The 22,044-nt window shown below is 38.6% G+C and overlaps 1 protein-coding gene across 10 annotated transcripts in view; it reads left to right on the top strand.

Annotated features, from left to right (window-relative positions):
- FSIP1 (fibrous sheath interacting protein 1) overlaps positions 1-22,044 on the top strand; it is a 210,588-nt gene that overhangs the window by 23,894 nt on the left and 164,650 nt on the right. For all 10 annotated transcript variants that reach the window (XR_014257859.1, XM_082443074.1, XM_082443073.1 and 7 more), the window contains one exon: positions 8,795-8,888. Coding sequence is in view for 9 of the 10 variants with exons in the window: in XM_082443074.1 (XP_082299200.1) it covers positions 8,795-8,888 (94 nt within the window). In the remaining variant the exon portion in view is untranslated. The remainder of the gene's footprint in view (positions 1-8,794; positions 8,889-22,044) is intronic.

Below are 22,044 nucleotides of genomic sequence, written 5' to 3'. Positions count from 1 at the left end.
TTAATGGTTTTGGGTTTGTTTTTGTACTTCCTTTTCTCCTCTTGTGTTTCCCACTTAGAGAAGTTCCTTTAGCATTTGTTGTAGAGCTGGTTTGGTGGTGCTGAATCCTCTTAGCTTTTGCTTGTCTGTAAAGCTTTTGATTTCTCCATCGAATCTGAATGAGATACTTGCTGGCTCGAGTAATCTTGGTTGTAGGTTCTTCCCTTTCATCACTTTAAGTATATCATGCCACTCCCTTCTGGCTTGTAGAGTTTCTGCTGAGAAATCAACTGTTAACCTTATGGGAGTTTCCTTGTATGTTATTTGTCATTTTTCCCTTGCTGCTTTCAATAATTTTTCTTTGTCTTTAATTTTTGCCAGTTTGATTACTATGTGTCTCGGCATGTTTCTCCTTGGGTTTATCCTGTATGGGACTCTCTGCGCTTCCTGGCCTTGGGTGGCTATTTCCTTCCCCATGTTAGGGAAGTTTTCAACTATAATCTCTTCAACTATTTTCTCGGGTCTTTTCTCTCTCTCTTCTCCTTCTGGGACCCCTGTAATGTGAATGTTGTTGCATTTAATGTTGTCCCAGAGGTCTCTTAGGCTGTCTTCGTTTCTTTTCATTCTTTTTTCTTTATTCTGTTCCACAGCAGTGAATTCCACCATTCTGTCTTCCAGGTCACTTATCCATTCTTCTGCCTCAATTATTCTGCTATTGATTCCTTCTAGTGTAGTTTTCATTTCAATTATTGTGTTGTTCATCTCTGTTTGTTCTTTAATTCTTCTAGATCTTTGTTAAACATTTCTTGCACCTTATCGATCTTTGCCTCCATTCTTTTTCCAAGGTCCTGGATCATCTTCACTATCATTATTCTGAATTCGTTTTCTGGAAGGTTGCCTATCTCCACTTCATTTAGTTGTTTTTCTGGGGTTTTATCTTGTTCCTTCATCTGGTACATAGCCCTCTGCCTTTTCATCTTGTCTATCTTTCTGTGAATGTGGTTTTTGTTCCACAGGCTTCAGGATTGTAGTTCTTCTTGTTCTGCTGTCTGCCCTCTGGTGGATGAGCTATCTAAGAGGCTTGTGCAAGTTTCCTGATGGGAGGGACTGGTGGTGGGTAGAGCTGACTGTTGCTCTGGTGGGCAGATCTCAGTAAAACTTTAATCCGCTTGACTGCTGATTGGTGGGGCTGGGTTCCGTCCCTGTTGGTTGTTTGGCCTGAGGGGACCCAACACTGGAGCCTACCTGGGCTCTTTGGTGGGGCTAATGGCAGACTCTGGGAGGGCTCACCCCAAGGAGTACTTCCCAGAACTTCTGCTGTCAGTGTCCTTGTCCTCACAGTGACACACAGCCACCCCCCCGCCTCTGCAGGAGGCCCTCCAACACTAGCAGGTAGGTCTGGTTCAGTTTCGTATGGGGCCAGTACTCATTCCCCTGGGTCCCGATGAGCACACTACTTTGTGTGTGCCCTCCAAGAGTGGAGTCTCTGTTTCCCCCAGTCCTGTCGAAGTCCTGCAGTCAAATCCCACTAGCCTTCAAAGTCTGATTGTCTAGGAATTCCTCTTTCTGTTGCCGGACCCCTAGATTGGGACGCCTGACGTGGGGTTCAGAACCTTCACTCCAGTGGGTGAACTTCTGTGGTATAAGTGTTCTCCAGTTTGTGAGTCACCCACCCAGCAGTTATGGGGTTTGATTTTATTATGATTGCACCCCTCCTACCATCTCATTGTGGCTTCTCCTTTGTCTTTGGATGTGGGATATCTTTTTGGTGAGTTCCAGTGTCTTCCTGTTGATGATTTTTCAGCAGTTAGTTGTAATTCTGGTGTTCTTGTAAGAGGGAGTGAGAGCACGTGCTTCTATTCCGCATCTTGAACCAATCTCTCTTAACATCTTTATTGGAGTATAATTGCTTTACAATGGTGTGTTAGTTTCTGCTTTATAACAAAGTGAATCAGCTATACATATACATATATCCCCATATCTCTTCCCTCTTGCATCTCCCTCCCTCCCACCCTTCCTATCCCACCTCTCTAGGTGGTCACAAAGCACCAAGCTGATCTCTCTGTGCTATGCGGCTGCTTCCCACTAGCTATCTATTTTACGTCTGATAGTGTATATATGTCCATGCCACTCTCTCACTTTGTTCCAGCTTACCCTTCCCCCTCCCCGTATCCTCAAGTCCATTCTCTAGTAGGTCTGCATCTTTATTCCCATCCTGCCCCTAGGTTCTTCATGACCATTGTTTTGTTTTGTTTTTTTTAGATTCCATATATATGTATTAGCATATGGTATTTGTTTTTCTCTTTCTGACTTACTTCACCCTTAATGACAGACTCTAGGTCCTCCACCTCACTACAAATAGCTCAATTTCGTTTCTTTTTATGGCTGAGTAATATTCCATTGTATATATGTGCCACATCTTCTTTATCCATTCATCTGTCGATGGACACTTAGGTTGCTTCCATGTCCTGGCTGTTGTAAATAGAGCTGCAGTGAACATTGTGGTACATGACTCTTTTTGAATTATGATTTTCTCAGGGTATATGCCCAGTAGTGGGATTGCTGGGCTGTATGGTAGTTCTATTTCTAATTTTTTAAGGAACCTCCATACTGTTTTCCATAGTGGCCGTATCAATTTACATTCCCACCAACAGTGCAAGAGGGTTCCCTTTTCTCCACACCCTCTCCAGCATTTATTGTTTGTAAATTTTTTGTTGATGGCCATTCTGACTGGTGTGAGATGATATCTCATTGTAGTTTTGATTTGCATTTATCTAATGATTAATGATGTTCAACATTCTTTCATGTGTTTGTTGGCCATCTGTATGTCCTCTTTGGAGGAATGTCTATTTAGGTCTTCTGCCCATTTTTGTCCACTGGTGAAAGTGGGGTGTTAAAGTCCTCTACTATGATTGTGTTACTGTCGATTTCCCCTTTTATGGCTGTTAGTATTTGCCTTATGTATTGAGGTCCTCCTATGTTGGGTGCATAAATATTTACAATTGTTATATCTTCTTCTTGGTTTGATCCCTTGATCATTATATAGTGTCCTTCTTTGTCTCTTGTAATAGTCTTTATTTTAAAGTCTATTTTGTCTGATATGAGAATTGCTACTCCAGCTTTCTTTGATTTCCATTTGCATGGAATATCTTTTTCCATCCCCTCACTTTCAGTCTGTATGTGTCCCTAAGTCTGAAGTGGGTCTCTTGTAGACAGCATATATATGGGTCTTGTTTTTGTATCCATTCAGCCAGTCTGTGTCTTTTGGTGGGAGCATTTAATCCATTTACATTTAAGGTAATAATCGATATGTATGTTCCTATTCCCATTTTCTTAAATGTTTTGGGTTTGTTATTGTAGGTGTTTTCCTTCTCTTGTGTTTCTTGCCTAGGGAAGTTCCTTTAGCATTTGTTGTAAAGCTGGTTTGGTGGTGCTGAACTCTCTCAGCTTTTGCTTGTCTGTAAAGGTTTTAATTTCTCCATCAAATCTGAATGAGATCCTTGCTGGGTAGAGTAACCTTGGTTGTAGGTTTTTCTCCTTCATCACTTCAAGTATATCCTGCCACTCCCTTCTGGCTTGCAGCGTTTCTGCTGAAAGATCAGCTGTTAACCTTATGGGGATTCCCTTGTGTGTTATTTGTTGTTTTTCCCTTGCTGCTTTAAATATGTTTTCTTTATATTTAATTTTTGATAGTTTGATTATTATGTGTCTTGGAGTGTTTCTCCTTGGATTTATCCTGTATGGGACTCTCTGTGCTTCCAGGACTTGATTAACTACTTCCTTTCCCATATTAGGGAAGTTTTCAACTATAATCTCTTCAAATATTTTCTCAGTCCCTTTCTTTTTCTCTTCTTCTTCTGGGACCCCGATAATTCGAATGTTGGTGTGTTTAATGTTGTCCCAGAGGTCTCTGAGACTGTCCTCAGTTCTTTTCATTCTTTTTTCTTTATTCTGCTCTGCAGTAGTTATTTCCACTATTTTATCTTCCAGGTCACTTACCCGTTCTTCTGCCTCAGTTATTCTGCTATTGATCCCTTCTAGAGTATTTTTAATTTCATTTATTGTGTTTTTCATCATTGCTTGGTTCCTCTTTAGTTCTTCTACGTCTTTGTTAAATGTTTCCTGCATTTTGTCTATTCTATTTCCAAGATTTTGGATCATCTTTACTGTCATTATTCTGAATTCTTTTTCAGGTAGACTGCCTATTTCCTCTTCATTTGTTAGGTCTGGTGTGTTTTGACCCTGCTCCTTCATCTGCTGTGTGTTTTTCTGTCTTCTCATTTTGCTTATCTTACTGTGTTTGGGGTCTCCTTTTCACAGGCTGCAGGTTCGTAGTTGCCGTTGTTTTTGGTATCTGTCCCCAGTGGCTAAGGTTGGTTCAGAGGGTTGTGTAGGCTTCCTGGTGGAGGGGACTAGTGCCTGTGTTCTGGTGGATGAGGCTGGATCTTGTCTTTCTGGTGGGCACATCCACATCTGGTGGTGTGTTTTGGGGTGTCTGTGACCTTATTATGATTTTAGGCAGCCTCTCTGCTAATGGATGGGGCTGTGTTCCTGTCTTGCTAGTTGTTTGGCATAGGGTGTCCAGAACTGTAGCTTGCTGGTCGTTGAGTGAAGCTGGGTCTTGATGTTGAGATGGAGATCTCTGAGAGATTTTTGCCATTTGGTATTACGTGGAGCTGGGAGGTCTCTTGTGGACCAGTGTCCTGAAGTTGGCTCTCCCACCTCAGAGGCACAGCCCTGATGCCTGGCTGGAGCACCAAGAGCCTTTCATCCACACGGCTCAGAATAAAAGGGAGAAAAAATAGAAAAAGGGAAAGAAAGAGGATAAAATAAAATTAAAAAAAAAAAATAAAGCTATTATAATAAAAAATAAGAAAAGAAATTATTAAAAAATTTATTAAGAAAAAATTTTAAAAAGTTTTTAAAATAAATTTATTAATTTTTTATAATAAAAAATAAGAAAAAATTATTAAGAAAATAATTTATTAAGAATAAAAAATTTTTAATTTTTTAAAATAAAAAATAAAAAATTATTAAAAAAAATTTTTTTAATTTTTTAAAATAAAAAAATAAGGAAAAAGTTATTAAGAAAAAATTTATTTAGAAAAAAAATTTTTAAGTAAAAAAGAAAACAAAACAAAAAAACGGACGGACCAAACCCTGGGACAAATGGTGAAGGCAAAGCTATACAGACAAAATCTCACCCAGAAGTATACACATATACACTCACAAAAAAAGGAAAAGGGGAGAAATTAATATATCCTGCTCCCAAAGTCCACCTCCTGAATTTGGGATGATTTGTTGTCTATTCAGGTATTCAACAGATGCAGGTACATCAAGTTGTTTGTGGAGCTTTAATCCGCTGCTTCTGAGGCTGCTGGGAGAAATTTCCCTTTCTCTTCTTTGTTCGTACAGCTCCTGGGGTTCACCTTTGGATTTGGACCCGCCTCTGCGTGTAGGTCGCTTGAGGGCATCTATTCTTCACTCACACAGGATGGGGTTAAAGGAGTAGCTGATTCAGGGGCTCTGGCTCACTCAGGTTGGGGGGAGGGAGTGGTACGGATGCGGGGCGAGCCTGCGGTGGCAGAGGCCGGTGTGACGTTGCAGCAGCCTGAGGCGCGCTGTGCATTCTCCTGGGGAAGTTGTTCCTGGATCACGGGTCCCTGGCGGTGGCGGGCTGCACAGGCTCCGGGGAGGGACGGTGTGGATAGTGACCTGTGCTCACACACAGGCTTCTTGGTGGCGGCAGCAGCAGCCTTAGCGTCTCATGCCCGTCTCTGGAGTCCGCGCTGATAGCCGCGGCTCGCGCCCCTCTCTGGAGCTCGTTTAGGCGGCGCTCTGAATCCCCTCTCCTTGCGCACCCCGAAACAAAGAGGCAAGAAAAAGTCTCTTGCCTCTTCGGCAGCTGCAGACTTTTTCCCGGACTCCCTCCTGGCTAGCTGTGGTGCGCTAACCCCTTCAGGCTGTGTTCACGCCAACCCCAGTCCTCTCCCTGCGATCCGACCGAAGCCCAAGCCTCAGCTCCCAGCCCCTGCCCGCCCAGGCCGGTGAGCAGACAAGCCTCTCGGGCTTGTGAGTGCTGCTCGGCACCGATCCTCTGTGCGGGAATCTCTCTGCTTTGCCCTCCGCACCCCTGTGGCTGTGCTCTCCTCCATGGCTCCGAAGCTTCCCCCCTCTGCCACCCGCAGTCTCCGCCCGTGTAGGGGCTTCCTAGTGTGTGGAAACCTTTCCTCCTTCACAGCTCCTTCCCACTGGTGCGGGTCCCGTCCCTATTCTTTTGTCTCTGTTATTTCTTTTTTCTTTTGCCCTACCCAAGTACGTGGGGAGTTTCTTGCCTTTTGGGAGGTCTGACGTCTTCAGCCAGCGTTCAGTGGGTGTTCTGTAGGAGCAGTTCCACGTGTAGATGTATTTCTAATGTATCTGTGGGAAGGAAGGTGATCTCCGTGTCTTACTCTTCCACCATCTTGCCCAGACCCCCCTTCTGCCCATTTTTGGATTGGGTTTTTTGTTTTTTTGATATTGAGCTGCATGTACTGCTTGTAAATTTTGGAGGTTATATTTGTCATTGCTTCATTTGCAAATATTTTCTCCCAGTCTGTGGGTTGTCTTTTCGTCTTGTTTATGGTTTTCTTTGCTGTTCAAAAGCTTTTAAGTTTAATTAGGTCCCATTTGTTTATTTTTGTTTTTATTTCCATTTCTCTAGGAGGTGGGTCAAAAAGGATCTTGCTGTGATTTATGTCATACAGTGTTCTGCCTATGTTTTCCTCTAAGAGTTTGATAGTGTCTGGCCTTACATTTAGGTCTTTAATCCATTTGGAGTTTATTTTTGTGTATGGGGTTAGGGAGTGTTCTAATTTCATTCTTTTACATGTAGCTGTCCATTTTTCCCAGCACCACTTATTGAAGGGGCTGTCTTTTCTCCATTGTATATTCTTGCCTCCTTTATCAAAAATAAGGTGACCATGTGTGTGTGGGTTTATCTCTGGGTTTTTGATCCTGTTCCATTGATCTATATTTCTGTTTTTGTGCCAGTACCATACTGTCTTGATGACTGTAGCTTTGTAGTATAGTCTGAAGTCAGGGAGCCTGATTCCTCCAGCTCGTTTTTTCTTTCTCAAGATTGCTTTGGCTATTTGGGGTCTTTTGTGTTTCCATAAAAATTGTGCAATTTTTTGTTCTAGTTCTGTCAAAAATGCTAGTGGTAGTTTGATAGGTATTGCATTGAATCTGTAGATTGCTTTGGGTAGTATAGTCATTTTCACAATGTTGATTCTTTCAATCCAAGAACATGGTATATCTCTCCCTCTATTTGTATCATCTTTAATTTCTTTCATCAGTGTCTTATAGTTTTCTGCATACAGGTTTTTTGTCTCCTTAGGTAGGTTTATTCCTAGATATTTTATTCTTTTTGTTGCAATCGTAAATGGGAGTGTTTCCTTAATTTCATTTTCAGATTTTTCATCATTAGTGTATAGGAATGCAAGAGATTTCTGTGCATTAGTTTTGTATGCTGCTACTTTACCAAATTCATTGATTAGCTCTAGTAGTTTTCTGGTAGCATCTTTAGGATTCTCTATTTATAGTATCATGTCATCTGCAAACAGTGACTGCTTTACTTCTTCTTTTCCGATTTGGATTCTTTTTATTTGTTTTTCTTCTCTGATTGCTGTGGCTAAAGCTTCCAAAACAGTGTTGAATAATAGTGGTGACAGTGGGCAACCTTGTCTTGTTCCTGATCTTAGTGGGAATTGTTTCAGTTTTTCACCATTGAGGATGATGTTGGCTGTGGGTTTGTCATATATGGCCTTCACTATATTGAGGAGAGTTCCCTCTATGCCTACTTTCAGATTGGCTGTTTTTGAAAAATTCTTCCTTGTTTAGTTGACTGACTTCCTAGGATATTTCCTAGGCAGTGATATGAATCGAAAATAAAGTGATTAAGAATACATTTTTACAAGGTTCCCAGGAAGACCACTGGGATGGAAAAAAGCAGTACATAAAATGCAGTGCTGCGGCTTCCCTGGTGGCGTAATGGTTAAGAATACGCCTGCCAATGCGGGGGACATGGGTTCTAGCCCTGGTCCCAGAAGATCCCACATGCCGTTGAGCAACTAAGCCCGTGCGCCACAACCACTGAGCCTGCGCTGTGGAGCCCATGAGCGACAACTACTGAAGCCCATGAGCTTAGAGCACATGCTCCGCAACAAAGAGAAGCCACCGCAATAAGAAGCCCGTGCACCGCAACGAAGAGTGGCCCCGGGTAGAGAAAGCCCATGCACAGCAACGAAGACCCAATGCAGCCAAAAATAAATAAATAAAATAAATAAATTTATTTAAAAAAATTCAGTGCTTAAAGTTAGAGAAATAATTTGTGTAAATTTTAGCAGGAAAAGTTAGTCTGTCACTTATTTCTGTGGGATCTCAAAGCAAATTTTTACTTGCTTGGAGATATAAATTATAACTGGAATCATAATAAAATACAGTATCAATTTTGAAATATCTGAAACTGTAATTTGATGATGTATCTTTAGGTTACTCATTAGTTATAGAAACATTAAACAGAAACTTAAGGAACTTTAAGCAAGGTAATTATCATATAATGATAGACATAGTCCAACTCTATCTGGGAATACTCATTGACAGAATTTTGAGGGAACAGGAAACATTAACAGATTCCCTAATTAAAGGAATAAAAATGATCTGACTTTCTTGTTTGTATGTACAGGATTGGAAACCATGTTGGAATTTTAAAAAATATCGATGAATATAGTTGCCTTCTTTTCCCATGTTTAAACTTTTATTTCTCTTTTATTAGTCTGCAAAAAATGGTGAAGTTTTACAAAGTAATGAGGAGATGGAAAGTACAAAAAACTTTCTAGCTTTGACTGCTGCATCAGAAGAAACTGTTGGTGAGTAAAATTGATTCATCTTTATTTTTATCTCAGAGTCATGGAACATTTGGATTAAAGTAAAAATCCCAATTCATTTATCTTTTCTTTTTCTTTGTGAGTTTAATTCTTCTTTAGAGGAAATGATCATGTTGGATAGGACTATATGGAACTACTCTGAAGTTAGGTATGTTTCAGAGTCTTCTAGTGTTTGTGTCTGCTCAAGGGTGAGGAGGACAGGGCAGTGAAAAATCAGGAAATAGACAAAGTGTGTCTTTGCCTTTACTTCCTGTGACTCTTTGATGCCTCTATACACCCAGTTTGTGCAGTCCCCTAACGGCCTGCAATTGTCCCATGAGGTGTCTCACTCAGGCCTCTGCAACCTTTCATAAAAATCCATTACTGATTTGTCCTTTCCCTGTTCTCTCATAGTCCTGGTTTATGAGACCAGCCAGTTAATTCTGTGCATGTGTTTCTACTTCCCCCACTTGTGTGTATGTAACAGCTGACCCTTGAACAACATGGTGGTTAGGGGCACTGCCCCTGTGCAGTTGAAAATCCAGGTGTAACTTTATAGTTGGCCCTCTGTACCTGCAGTTCTGCATCCATGGATTCAACCAACCAAGGATTGTGTAGTACTATAGTACGCATTTATTGAAAAATATCCGTGTATAAGTGAACCTGTGCAATTCAAACATATGTTGTTCAAGGGTCAACTGTATATTTATATTTGTGATTCGCCTCCTCCTCTTCCTTCTTCTTTTCCTTCTTCCTTCTTTTCTTTTTTTTCTTCTTCTACAGAAGTGCTGTGGAATCATATAACTTATTTTAACTTACTTACTTAGTAATGAATGTTTTAGTGATTGGGAAGAGTTGGATTTTTTGGCAGGACACTTCTGAAATCCTTTAACTAACATCATCTAAGTGGTCATATAGTATTGCTTGGGCATTAGACTGGCTCTAAGTAGGGGTCCCAGGAGTGGGATTGCTGGATCATATGGTAGCTCTGTTTTTAGTTTTTTAAGGAACCTCCATACTGTTCTCCATAGTGGCTGCACCAATTTACATCCCCACCAACAGTGTAGGAGAGTTCCCTTTTCTCCACACCCTCTCCAGCATTTATTATTTGTAGACTTTTTGATGATGGCCATTCTGAATGGTGTGAGGTGATACGTTGTTGTGGTTTTGATTTGCATTTCCCTAATAATTAGCTATGTGGAGCATCTTTTCATGTGCCTATTGGCCATCTGTATGTCTTCTTCAGAGAAATGTCTATTTAGGTCTTCTGCCCATTTTTTGATTGGTTTGTTTGTTTTTTTGTTATTGAGTTGTATGAGCTATTCGTTTATTTTGGAAATTAAGCCCTTGTTGGTTACATTATTTGCAAATATGTTCTCCTAGTCTGTAGGTTGTCTTTTCGTTTTGTTGATGGTTTCCTTTGCCGTTCAGCATCTGTATTTTAGAATGCAGGAGCTAAATGCTGATTTCACCACTGAGGCATTTCTAAGAGGCCACACTTGCTGTGCTTGACTCTGGAGCAAGGACTGTAAAACAGGCCACTCTGTAAAGGGATCCATGGTGGCCTTTTGACATTAGCCTTTTTGGTCACAGAGTTCACTACTGAGTGAACTTTCAGCCTTAGAGGGCAAGACTTGTTTTCAGCTGGCCTTTCTTCATGAACAAATCTGAACTATCAGATACATTTAATTTTAAAAGCCCATGGCAGGTCCATTTGGTTAAATCTATGGAGCTCACAGTTGTATCTCTGGAGTCATGTGACTACTGTAGGCCCTGTAGACATTTACAGTCATACTAGATTAGTACTAATATTCTAACATGGAAACTTGCTAGACTTCATGATCTGAAAGCTGGAGTTACCAGAGGCTTGGAAGCTATGGCCAGAGAGAGTCATTGTTTTAAACATTACCATGTCAGAGTTTCAATTTTTAGATTTCGAATTCTTAGTCAGTTATTGTGTACTGGCAGTGTTTATTGTGTGCAGAGCAGATAAGATGTGAGAGTAGGGTCAGTGTGAAAGGAAATGGGGATCAAAGATGCTTTTGGGTAAATCAAGGGTCTGTCGCCCTTCATTCTTGCTGCCGTCTGTCTTGATTAGCTCACACTTGACTAGTTCACCAGAATGAAGAGACAACACTATTGTACTCCTGGTTCTTCAGATTTAATTAGACTTTTTTGGTGGCTGGCCTTTCATAGAAGATGGGTTCCTTAATGGAGTGTCTTGCTGGCTCTTCACATCCTAGGCATGTCAGCAGTCACATATATCTGGTCTTTAAAAATCTTAAAACCCAAAAGAGATAGCATTTACTATAAACTACATTATTAGCCTAATTATACATTTTTTTTTACATTTGACATAACATAATTATTACCTTATTCCAAAAGAGGTAACTTTTGGAATCTTCAGTTTATGAAATGTGTTATTAACAAGTATGAAAGAAATGTATAAAAGAAATGCATAGAAATGAAAGAGTCCAATTTTACCACCTAGCACTGATTTTTGATAGTCTCATATTTCTACTATTACAACATAGCCGCATATCATGAAATGGTGTGACACTGCTTATATCTGTTCCTTCCTGAGATTAGTTTCTTTCCCAGGTTATTCACTGAACTTCAACTACCCCTCTTAATTAAAAATGTAAAAATTTTAAAAATTAAAAAATTATTTTGATCAAGCCTATGGATAGCCATAAATTTTAAAGTAAAGTGTTTCTTATAAGGCTTATTATGAAGACAGAAATCTTTTGCTCTCTTTTCCTCCATGATCATTTTTTTCTTTGTTCCCTGGAAAGCTCAAAAGTCCTTGTAAACTGTCCAGTAGGTGGCGGCATCTAGTTAAAATAGTACTTTAAAAGCATCTCTTGAAGAATTTAGAGCCAGGCTTATTTGGACTTGAACTTTAAACACAAATCTATAAATACCCAAACCTACTTTTTGCTGTTCTTATTTTTTCCCTTTAAACAAAGGGAGAAATCTTAGGATGAGTATTCTTCTTTATTTCTCCCAGTCATTTCCTTAACTTCTTTCTTAAGAGTAACTCGAGGGACTTTGGGCTAGTGGCAGAATGGCAATTTCCAACCTGTTTTCCTACCCCCTAAACACAAAATGCATCCTTTGGGAATGTTATAGTACTTTTATAACATCACAAATAAACAATAGCAAGAAAAAAGAAAAGATACTTGTTGTGTATTTAGTTTTATTTATAGGAACTAAACACAAATGGGGTGTTGACTCTAAGAGAAAGATAAATACCACATTAAATTGATTTCTTTTTAAACCACATTTTGACTTTATAAACCAGAGATAATATCCTCAAGTACTGAGGTTTCAAAGTGGACAGTATTGCACTTGCTAGAGATTTCAGAAGTGTTTTAAAAGTCTGTCTCACCACATTTTTGAGGGATCACTTTAAAGCTTTTCTAGAGAAATGTGAAAATCATTTACCATACCAGGAGTTTTCCCTTAGTTTTTAGCATTTATCTGATGGATAGAGATAGAATTCACTACTCTCTGAGACAAATATATCTAGTGATAGGATTGCTTGTTATCGGTGTTTTGGATAGAGGTTATTCTTTTTTGCCTTTGTCACTTTTGCCCTTGTGTTTACAGCTCCAATGTATAAGTACATGTAAGCACAAAACAGTGGCACTTTAATCAATCAGATTTCTCAAAATTTGCAAATACCTCTTTCAAAATGATTTTCTGTGAAATTCAGGAAAATGTTGCTTCTTCTCTTGCATGTTAAGATTAAATATTCCAAGAAAATTTGGTAGTCTCTTTCTGCTCTGATTTGCAGAGGACTTGGGGAGAAAATCACGTAATTGTGCTGACTGGTACAGCTAAGGATTTTCGGTTTTTAACCTCTGTTATAGTCTCAGTATTGCTTAGCAATTTCTCTTACATTCTCCGAAGTGGCTCTTCCAAAATGTTACTGTGTATTTAACCTCCCATCCTCTCATGCAAGTCCTTTACCCTGGCAGTCTTAGGGTTCAGAGAAAATGCACCAACTGGTTGGCAGTCCCTTCCACATTCTTGCTTTCTGTCTCCAAATTGCACTCTGACTGTGCTCCTCTACCCTCTTCCCTCTTCCCTTAGATGGAGGGCAGGTGCTCTTCTTCTCCAAGGCCAAAGTCAATAATGTCCCATCCTTTTCACTCTGCTCCTGCCTCCTGATCCATCAATTTTTCTGTCTCTTACCTAGAGCTTCATCTCTCTTGTCTCCTCTGGGTCCTTCCCTTCAGCTAACCAGGCTTAAATGTTCTGGCCCTAAAACAGAATCAAAGAGCCATCAAACCAACCAAACATACAAATAAAACCTCCTCCCTCGGTTCTTCACCCTACTCCCAAACAGGTACCATTCGGTTTCCCTCCTCTCCTTGAAGGTCAGACTCCTTGAGAGAATAGTCCACACCTACTAGTGCTACTTGGTCAACTTCCATTTACTTCCCAACTGTATTTTCTCCTATCACACTACAGAAACTACTTCATCAGTGGTCCTCCTAAATTCTAAATCTAGCGACATCCTCCCAATTTTCATCCTATTTGATATCTCTGTCGCATCTGACACAGTTGACCACTCATAGAATAGTAACATTTTTTTTTTTTTTTTTTTTTTACTGGACTCATTATTTCCTGCTGGTTCTCCTCTCCCCCTCCTTATTTCCCATGGTTGAAACCTATTTCTTCTTTTGTATATTTTCGCTATCTTGGTTAATGGTTTCATCATCCATCCAGTCTTTGTGATGGCTAATTGTATGTGTCAATTTGACTGGATCACAGGATGCCCAGATGTCTGGTTAAGCATTATTTCTGGCTGTATCTGTGAGGGTGTTTCTGGAAGAGACTAGCATTTGAATTGGTAGACTGAGTGAAGTGAATACTGTCCTGATTGTGGGTGGGCATCATCCAATCCTTTGAAGGCTTGAATAGAACTAAAATGTAGAGAGGGGGGTGATTTGCCCTCTCTCTGCCTGACTGTTTGAGTTGGGACATTGATCTCCTCTGGCCCTCAGTGATAATTATTTTATTTATTCTAATTATCTTTAGTTGTTTGCTTTCAGTCTTGTTAGTTTATGATCACCTGGAAATAATATTAATTTTCAACACTTATTCCTATTCTGAGAACTTTATAAGGACATAGTGTTGAAATTTATTCAATGTATTTCAATATCTATTTAAAGTATTGTAAAGCTTTTTCTTATTGACAAACTTATTTAATGTTTCAAAGTTAATAGATTTAAATACTAAGTTAGTCTTTTATTCCGAGGTCAATGTATTTCTTGGTTATGGAGGATTATTATTTTAATTTAGTACCAGATTTGAATGGCTGAATTTATTCAGAATTTTTGCATCTGTATTTATAAGTGAAATTAGCTGTGTGTGTGTGTTCATGCGCCCATGTGCATGTATGTCATGGTGTAGCAGGTAGAGGTGGGATTGGTGGTGGTTGTGTGTATGCTTTGTCAGTCTATGTTAGCTTCATAAAATGAATGGGGCTAGCTGTCCATTTATTTCTATGCTTTGAAACAGTTTATATAACATGGGGATTATCTGTTCCCTAAAAATTTGAAAGATTTCACTGGAAAAACCATCTGGTTCAAATAATTTCTTGGAGGCGAGTCTCTGATTCTTTTCTCAGCTTCTTTCATATTTACTATTGTATTACAGTTTACTAGTCTTCTGGAGTCAATTTTGGCAATATGTCCATGTCACTGAGATTTTAAAGTATCCATTTCACTGAGATTTAAAATTTTACTAATAAAACTTCATATAGCATTTAAAAATGATAATTCTCCTTCTTATTGTTTATATGTCCCATTTCTAATTTCTAATTTTGTTGTTTGTTTCTCTTTTTAATCTGGAATTTTTGTAAAGTTAATTTTTAATTTTAGCACAGTTTTAGATTTACAGGAAAAATATGAAGAAAGTACAGAGATTTTCCATATACCTGCAACGAGTTTCCCTTTTATTAAGATTAGTATGGTACATTTGTTACAGTTAATGAACCAATATTGATACAGTATTATTAACTAAAGTCCATACTTTATTCAGGCTTTTAGTTTTTACCTAGTGTCCTTTTCCTGTTCCAAGATCCCATCCAGTATACCACATTACGTTTACTCATGTCTCCTTAAGCTACTCTTGGCTACGCACATTCTCAGACTTCCCTTGTCTTTGATGACCTTGGCAGTTTTGAGGAGTACTGGTCAGGTATTTTGTAGAATTTCCAGCAGTTATGACTTATGTCATGGTTTTCACATGATTAGATTTGTATTGTGTGTTCTTGGGAGGAAGACCATAGAGTTAAAGTGCCATTTTCATTACATCCCATCATACTATCAATATAACTTATCACTGATGGTGTTAACTTTGATCACCTGGCTGAGGAAATATTTGTCAGGTTTCTCCACTGTAAATTTTCTCAATAGTTCACCTTTTCCATACTGTCTTCTTCAGAAGAAAGTTATTATGCGCAGCCCATACTTAAGGAGTGGGGAGTTATGCATCAGTTCCTTGATGGCAGAGTATTTACATAAGTTATTATGAATTATTCTTTCTTTTTATTTTTAAATTTTATTTATTTTTAAAATTTGGCTGCTCTGGGTCTTCGTTGTGGCTCGTGGGCTTCTCTAGCTGTGGTGCAGGCTCAGTAGTTGCAGCACGCAAGCTTAGTTGCCCCGCGGCATGTGGGATCTTAGTTCCCTGACCAGAGATTGAACCCCTGTCCCGTGCATTGGAAGGCGGATTCTTAACCACTGGACCACCAGGGAAGTCCCATTGTGAATTATTCCGCATGGGAGATTCATCTAGTCTCCGTATTTATTTATTTATTTATTTCACTATTGACTTGTGGATATTTGTTTATACTTTGGATTATTCTATTGCTCAAAATTTTACAGCTTTGACCATTGGGAGCTTGTTCAGTTGACTCTTGTGTCCTTTTGTCATATTTCCTCCATTGTGAGTTTTGTTTTGCTGTTGTTGTGAGCACTTCCTCACTTTCTGGCTTCAGACTCATCTTCTATGTTTCTTACCTGAGTCCTAGAATCAGCCATTTCTCCAATCAGCTGGTTCCTCTTATTGGAGAATGATCCTAGAAACCAGATCTGGATGCTAGGTGTGCTTGCTGTTATTGGGGAGTTGTTGAGTCTAGGCCTTCTGAGAAAGGAAGTATTTGTGTGTATGCTAACCTGTTACACACTTATCTATAGATATTCCTATGTGTAACCATCTGTATCGGTATCAGGCTAAACATAGGTTCATACTTATGTCTCTGACTTTATTACCCCATGGATCATTCTAGCCTTTTCTCTTGCTTATCTGTAACCACCACTCCAACAGTGAAAAACCTGGCTGTCATCATAGGCCATCCATTTACTTAATTGTTCAGTTCTACTGTATGTGTGTAGTGATATCAGGATTGCTGAGCTGTACCCCACAGGACATAACCTCATCAACCGGAGTACAGAGCTCACGTGCAGTTTCTGTTGCCTTTAGTCTTGCAGACTCTACTCATTTCCACAGTTACTTAAAGTGAGCATTTTTGCCTTCACCCCCTTCAGTGAAATTATTTCATACATTGATAACACAGTTAGATTGTTTGATCAAATTCTGTATTTTATCCTGGGATTCTGTGACATCCTAAATAATCTTTTGAAAATTGCATACATTAAGGTTCACTCGCTGTGCTGTGAAGTTATAGGTTTCCAGAAATGTACAGTGTCATGTAACCACTGTTACGGTATAATACAGAATAGTTTTACCACGCTTAAAGATCCCCTGTGTGGATGAATGGATAAAGAAGATGTGGCACATACATACAATGGAATATTACTCAGCCATAAAAAGAAACGAAATTGAGTTATCTGTAGTGAGGTGGATGGACCTAGAGTCTGTCATACAGAGTGAAGTAAGTCAGAAAGAGAAAAACAAATACTGTATGCTAACACATATATATGGAATCTAAAAAAAAAAAAAAAATGGTCATGAAGAACCTAGGGGCAGGACGGGAATAAAGACGCAGATCTACTAGAGAATGGACTTGAGGACACGGGGAGGGGGAATGGTAAGGGTAAGCTGGGACGAAGTGAGAGAGTGGCATGGACATATATACACTACCAAATGTAAAACAGATAGCTAGTGGAAAGCAGCCGCATAGCACAGGGAGATCAGCTCGGTGCATTGTGACCACCTAGAGGGGTGGGATAGCGAGGGTGGGAGGGAGGGAGATGCAAGAGGGAAGAGATATGGGGATATATGTATATGTATAGCTGACTCACTTTGTTATAAAGCAGAAACTAACACACCATTGTAAAGCAATTATACTCCTGTAAAGATGTTAAAACAAACAAACAAACAAAACAAACAAAGGTCCCCTGTGTGAATCACCATTCAACTCTCCCTTCTTCCCCCAAACCTCTAGCCACCACTGATTTTTTTACTGTCTCTCTAGTTTTGCCTTTTCCAAATGTTGTATAGTTGGAATCATTCCGTATGTAGCCTTTTTCAGAGTGAGTTCTTTAACTTAGCAATATACAGTTAAGATTCATCCATGTGTTTTTGTGACTTGATGGCTGATTTCTTTTTGTTACTAAATATTTCATTCTATGGATATACCACTGTTTGTTTTTCCCTTCATCTATTGAAAGATATCTTGATTGCTTCCAGTTTTTGATGATTATGAATAAAGCTGCTTTAAACATTAGTGTGCAGATTTTGGTGTGGACATAAAATTTCCGTTTTGGGGGGTAAATATATAGGAGCAGGATTGCTGGATCATACAATAAGTGTTTAACTTTGTAAGAAACTGCCTGTCTTCCAAAATGGCCGTACCATTTCATATTCCCACCAGCAAAAATGAAAGTTCCTATTGTTCTGCATCCTTGCCAGCAATTGGTATTGTCAGTTTTTTGGATTTTAGCCATTCTAATAGGTATATATTGATATCTCATTGTTGTTTTAATTTGCATTTACATTTCCCTAATGACAAAACATGTTGAGTATCTTTTCAGGTGCTTGTTTGTGTTATATATATTTTCTTTACTGAGTTGTCTGTTTAGATCTTTTGCCCATTTAAAAAAATTATATTGGTTGTTTTCTTGTTGAGTTTTAAGAGTTCTTTGTATATTTTGGATACATCTCCTTTCTCAGATATGTGTTTTGCAAATATTTTCTCCCAGCCTGTGGCTTGTAATTTCCTTCTCCTAACAGTATCTTTTGCAGAGCAGATGTTTTAAATTTTAATAAGCTTAACTTACCAATTTTTTCTTTCATGGATCGTGCTTGTGGTGTTGTATACAAAAACTCATCACTAAATTGAAGCTCATATAGATTTTTATCCTGTGTTTTCTTTTAGAAGTTTTATAGTTGTGCATTTTACATTTAGGTTTATAATCCAGTTTGATTTAATTTTTGTGAAAAGTATAAGGTCTGTATCTATGTTATTCTTTTTTTATTTTTATTTTTTGCATATGGACATCCAGTTGTTCCAGCACCATTTGTTTAAGAGATTATCCTCTCTCTATTCAATTGTTTTGCTCTTTTGCTAAAGATTAGTTGACTGTATTTTTGCAGGTCTATTTCTGAACCCTCTATTCTGTTGCAGTGATCTATGTGGCTGTTCTTTTGCCAATACCATGCTATCTTGATTACAGTGAGTGTTTTCTCTTTTTAAAATTATACTTGAGGATTTTTCTTTTTATACCTTTGTGAACCAGTTTTGAATTTCTTTGCTAATTCTAGCAATTACCTTTCTTTCTTTTCTTGAACTTGTTATTGTTTTCTCTAGCTTCTTCAGTTAAACTAGTTAAGCTCATTTTATTTTCTCTTAAAATATGTGTCTGCTAGGGCTGCCATAAAAAAAATACCACAGCCTGGGTGGCTTAAACAGCAGAAACTTATTTTCTTACAGCTTTGGAGGCTAGAAGTCTAAGATCAAGGTACTGGAAAATTCGTTTTTGGGGGAGGTCTCTCTTCCTGGCTTACAGACGGCCACGTTCTCACTGTGTCCTCACATGACCTTTTCTCTGTGCACAAGGGAAGAGGAGGAGCGGGGTGAAGATATCTCTGGTGCCTCTTCCTCTTCTTGTAAGGATACCAGTTCTATCGGATTAGTACCCCACCTAATAACCTCATTTAACTTTAATTACCTCCTTAAAATACAGCCACACTGGGGGTTAGGGCTTTAACGTATGAGTTTAGGGGGGTTACAGTTCAGTCCATAACAATATGATAAAAGCACCATTGCTATGAATTTGTTTCTGCATATAGATTTAGCTCTGTACTACATTCTTTGGTGTATGGTATCATCATTATTCTCTACAGGTTGTTATCGTACTCTTATTTCTTCATTGACCTTATAGTTAATTAGAAAATGGTGCTTTTCCCTTGTTCTCCAGGATTTTTTTTAAGCCCTCTGTTTTAAAAGCCAATGTGGAAATCTATAACACTGTGGGCATTGTTTTGATATTTTGAGTTTATTGAAATTTTCTCTGTAGGCTAATAGGGTGGTTCTTAATTGTAGGGGACATTTGGATGTGTGCATTTTTGGTTGGTGTCATGATGTGCAGTGGGAAGAGGTCTGTTTCTACCTAATCGGGGCAAGTGAGAACTTCTAGTTCTCTTCTATGCCACAGGCCAGCCATGCCATTGTGTGTCATATGTTTCTCTGTGTGTGTGTGTGTTGGGGTCGGGAGGAGAGAGAGAGAGGGAGAAAGAAAAGGTGAATATATTAGGCCCTGTCTTCCTCTAAATGTGCCACACTGCCATTGCTGCTTTGGAGCTGTCAAGGGTAGGTGTGGAGTACTGTGTGTGGACTCTCCTCCCAAGTTCCAGGTATGCAGTGAGGCAGAGCCCACAGGGCTCTGGTTTTCCCATTCTCTTTGGTGATCTCTATCCAACTCCAAGATTTCACCTCCAATGGGATGAGTGCCAGGGAGCAGCCTCACGTGTGTGTCACTTGTGTCTTCTGCAAACTCATCCCCTCTGATGTTCTTCTAGGTCCTTCCCATTGTCTGGCATGGGCTTTCTTCCCTAGGTGGCAGGAAGCAACTTAAATCAATTCTGCAATCTTCCTCTTTTAAGACTCTTGTTAAAAATTGCGCTCAAAACTTTTGAAAATTGTAAAGCACTATAAAATTGAAAGAGTCTTTCATTCAATAAAAAAAACTTAATAAAAAAATTGTGCTCAGTCTTTCAAGGTCTGGCCCTTGATCTCTCAAGGGAGATTTTTTTCCCCCCAGATGAATGTTTGTAGTGAGGAAATTTGAAAATTTTCCTATTAACTTCTAATTTTGATATAATTTCAGACTTAAAGTCTGAAAAGTGTGAAGAATTCTCAAATACCCTTTACTCAGATTCTCCAAGTGTTAACATTTACCACATCCTCTGTCTTCCGGTCCAGAAGAGGACACACACATGCACACAAATCAGGAAATTAGTATCAATACAATACTATTATCCAATTGACAGGCTTTCTTCATGTTTTGCCAGTTGTCACACTAAAATCCTTTCTAGCAAAAGAAAATTCAAGATAAAGCATTGTATTTAATTGTCATGTCTCTTTAGTCATTCTTTGTGTTTTATGACATTAGCATTTTGGAAGATTATAGGCCTGTTATTTTGTAGACTGTTGCCCAGTTTGGGTTTGTTTATGTTTCCATATATTGGGTTCAAGTTATGCATTTTTGGCAGAAATCCCACAGAAGTGGTACTGTGTTTTTCTCAATGAATCATATCAGGAAACGCATGATGTTGATTGTTCCATCACTGGTGATGTTAACTTTGATCATTTGGTTAAGGTGGTGTCTGCCAGGTTTCTGCACTGTAAAGTTACCATTTTTCTTTTTGTACTGAATAAGTTATCTCATGGAAGGATACTCTGAGGCTATTATCCTGTTATTCTTCAAACTTTCACCCATGAGTTTTATTATCCATTGATGATTCCTACCTGAATCAATTATTATTATGATGTTTACCAAATGGTTATTTTCTAATTTCATCATTTCTTCTACATTAATTAGAATTTTTTTTTTACTATAAGGAAGAGCTTTCTAATGGAGGACTTTTGGAATTTAGAAAATGCTTTTTCTCTCTCAAGGAGTTGAGCTCCTGCAGTTGAATGTCTGCCTTTTACAACTGTTGTCTTTTAAACTCAAGACTGAGCTATGAGGCTTTGTTCTAGGCTGTACCCATCTTCTGTCTGAGGCAATGACTACCCTGGGACTATGGGTGAAGAGCCACAGGGTCACACGAATGATTTCAGCCTAGGAAAAACCCCTGGGTTTAAAAGCTTCAGTATCACCTTGCTATAATAGTTTTTAGTATTGCAAGTTTTCATATTTTTGTGTCTTTATAGGTACTTTAGTATAAAATTGAGTGAACCTGCTATTAAAGAGGGATTATGTGATCAAAAATAAATATATTACCACTTTGGGTATGTGATGCAACTTAAACCAGTAACAGAATGTTGCCAAATTGCTGACTTGAAGAGCCTGCTTTAATGAATATTTTAAGACCTCTAATAGTAGTGGTTGCAAAACAATTAAAGTTTGAAAAGAACTTTAAACCTTTTTGCTTTTTGAGTAGCTTACCCCTGGCTTATACCGCTAATTTGCTAGATTAACTCATCAAAGATTGTATAAGGATTATGGTTGTAATGTCAATCCTGGTGATGCTAGATTATTATGAATTCCAAATTAGGGAATTGGATTGATGAATTTGTTTTTACTGTCAGAAGTTGTATGTTATGAATTTGGTGGTGTTTGTGTGTTAGGGTGAATGTATCTTGCCTGTATTGTCTCCGAGTAGATGCTTGAATCAGGTTTGTTTTAGAGGTAGGTGATGAATCCTGTAATGTCTTCAAGACTTGTCATGTTTTCTTAAGCAAAAACATTTCTGTGCCATAACCTGGCAGATTCTCTCATATTAAGGCAAAGTGATATTTATTTATGTTAGCAGTTTCTTGTAAATATACAGTGTCTAAAGTAGCTAGTAGAACATAAAACAAATTACATTAAACAAAAAGAGTTAAAAAACACAATTTCCTAATTTCTTTATGGGTATTATACTAAGAGAATAAATAAAAGAAAAGAAAGCTAACTGCTAAGTGTCTCCCCAGTTTTCTCTCTCAAACACATTCTGTTATTTTAATGACTGA

Source organism: Balaenoptera physalus, assembly GCF_965194825.1.
Source record: "Balaenoptera physalus genome assembly, chromosome: 2".
Lineage (NCBI taxonomy): Eukaryota > Metazoa > Chordata > Mammalia > Artiodactyla > Balaenopteridae > Balaenoptera > Balaenoptera physalus.
The sequence above is the reverse complement of the archived record's forward strand: the minus strand, read 5'-3'. Positions and strand labels throughout refer to the sequence as shown.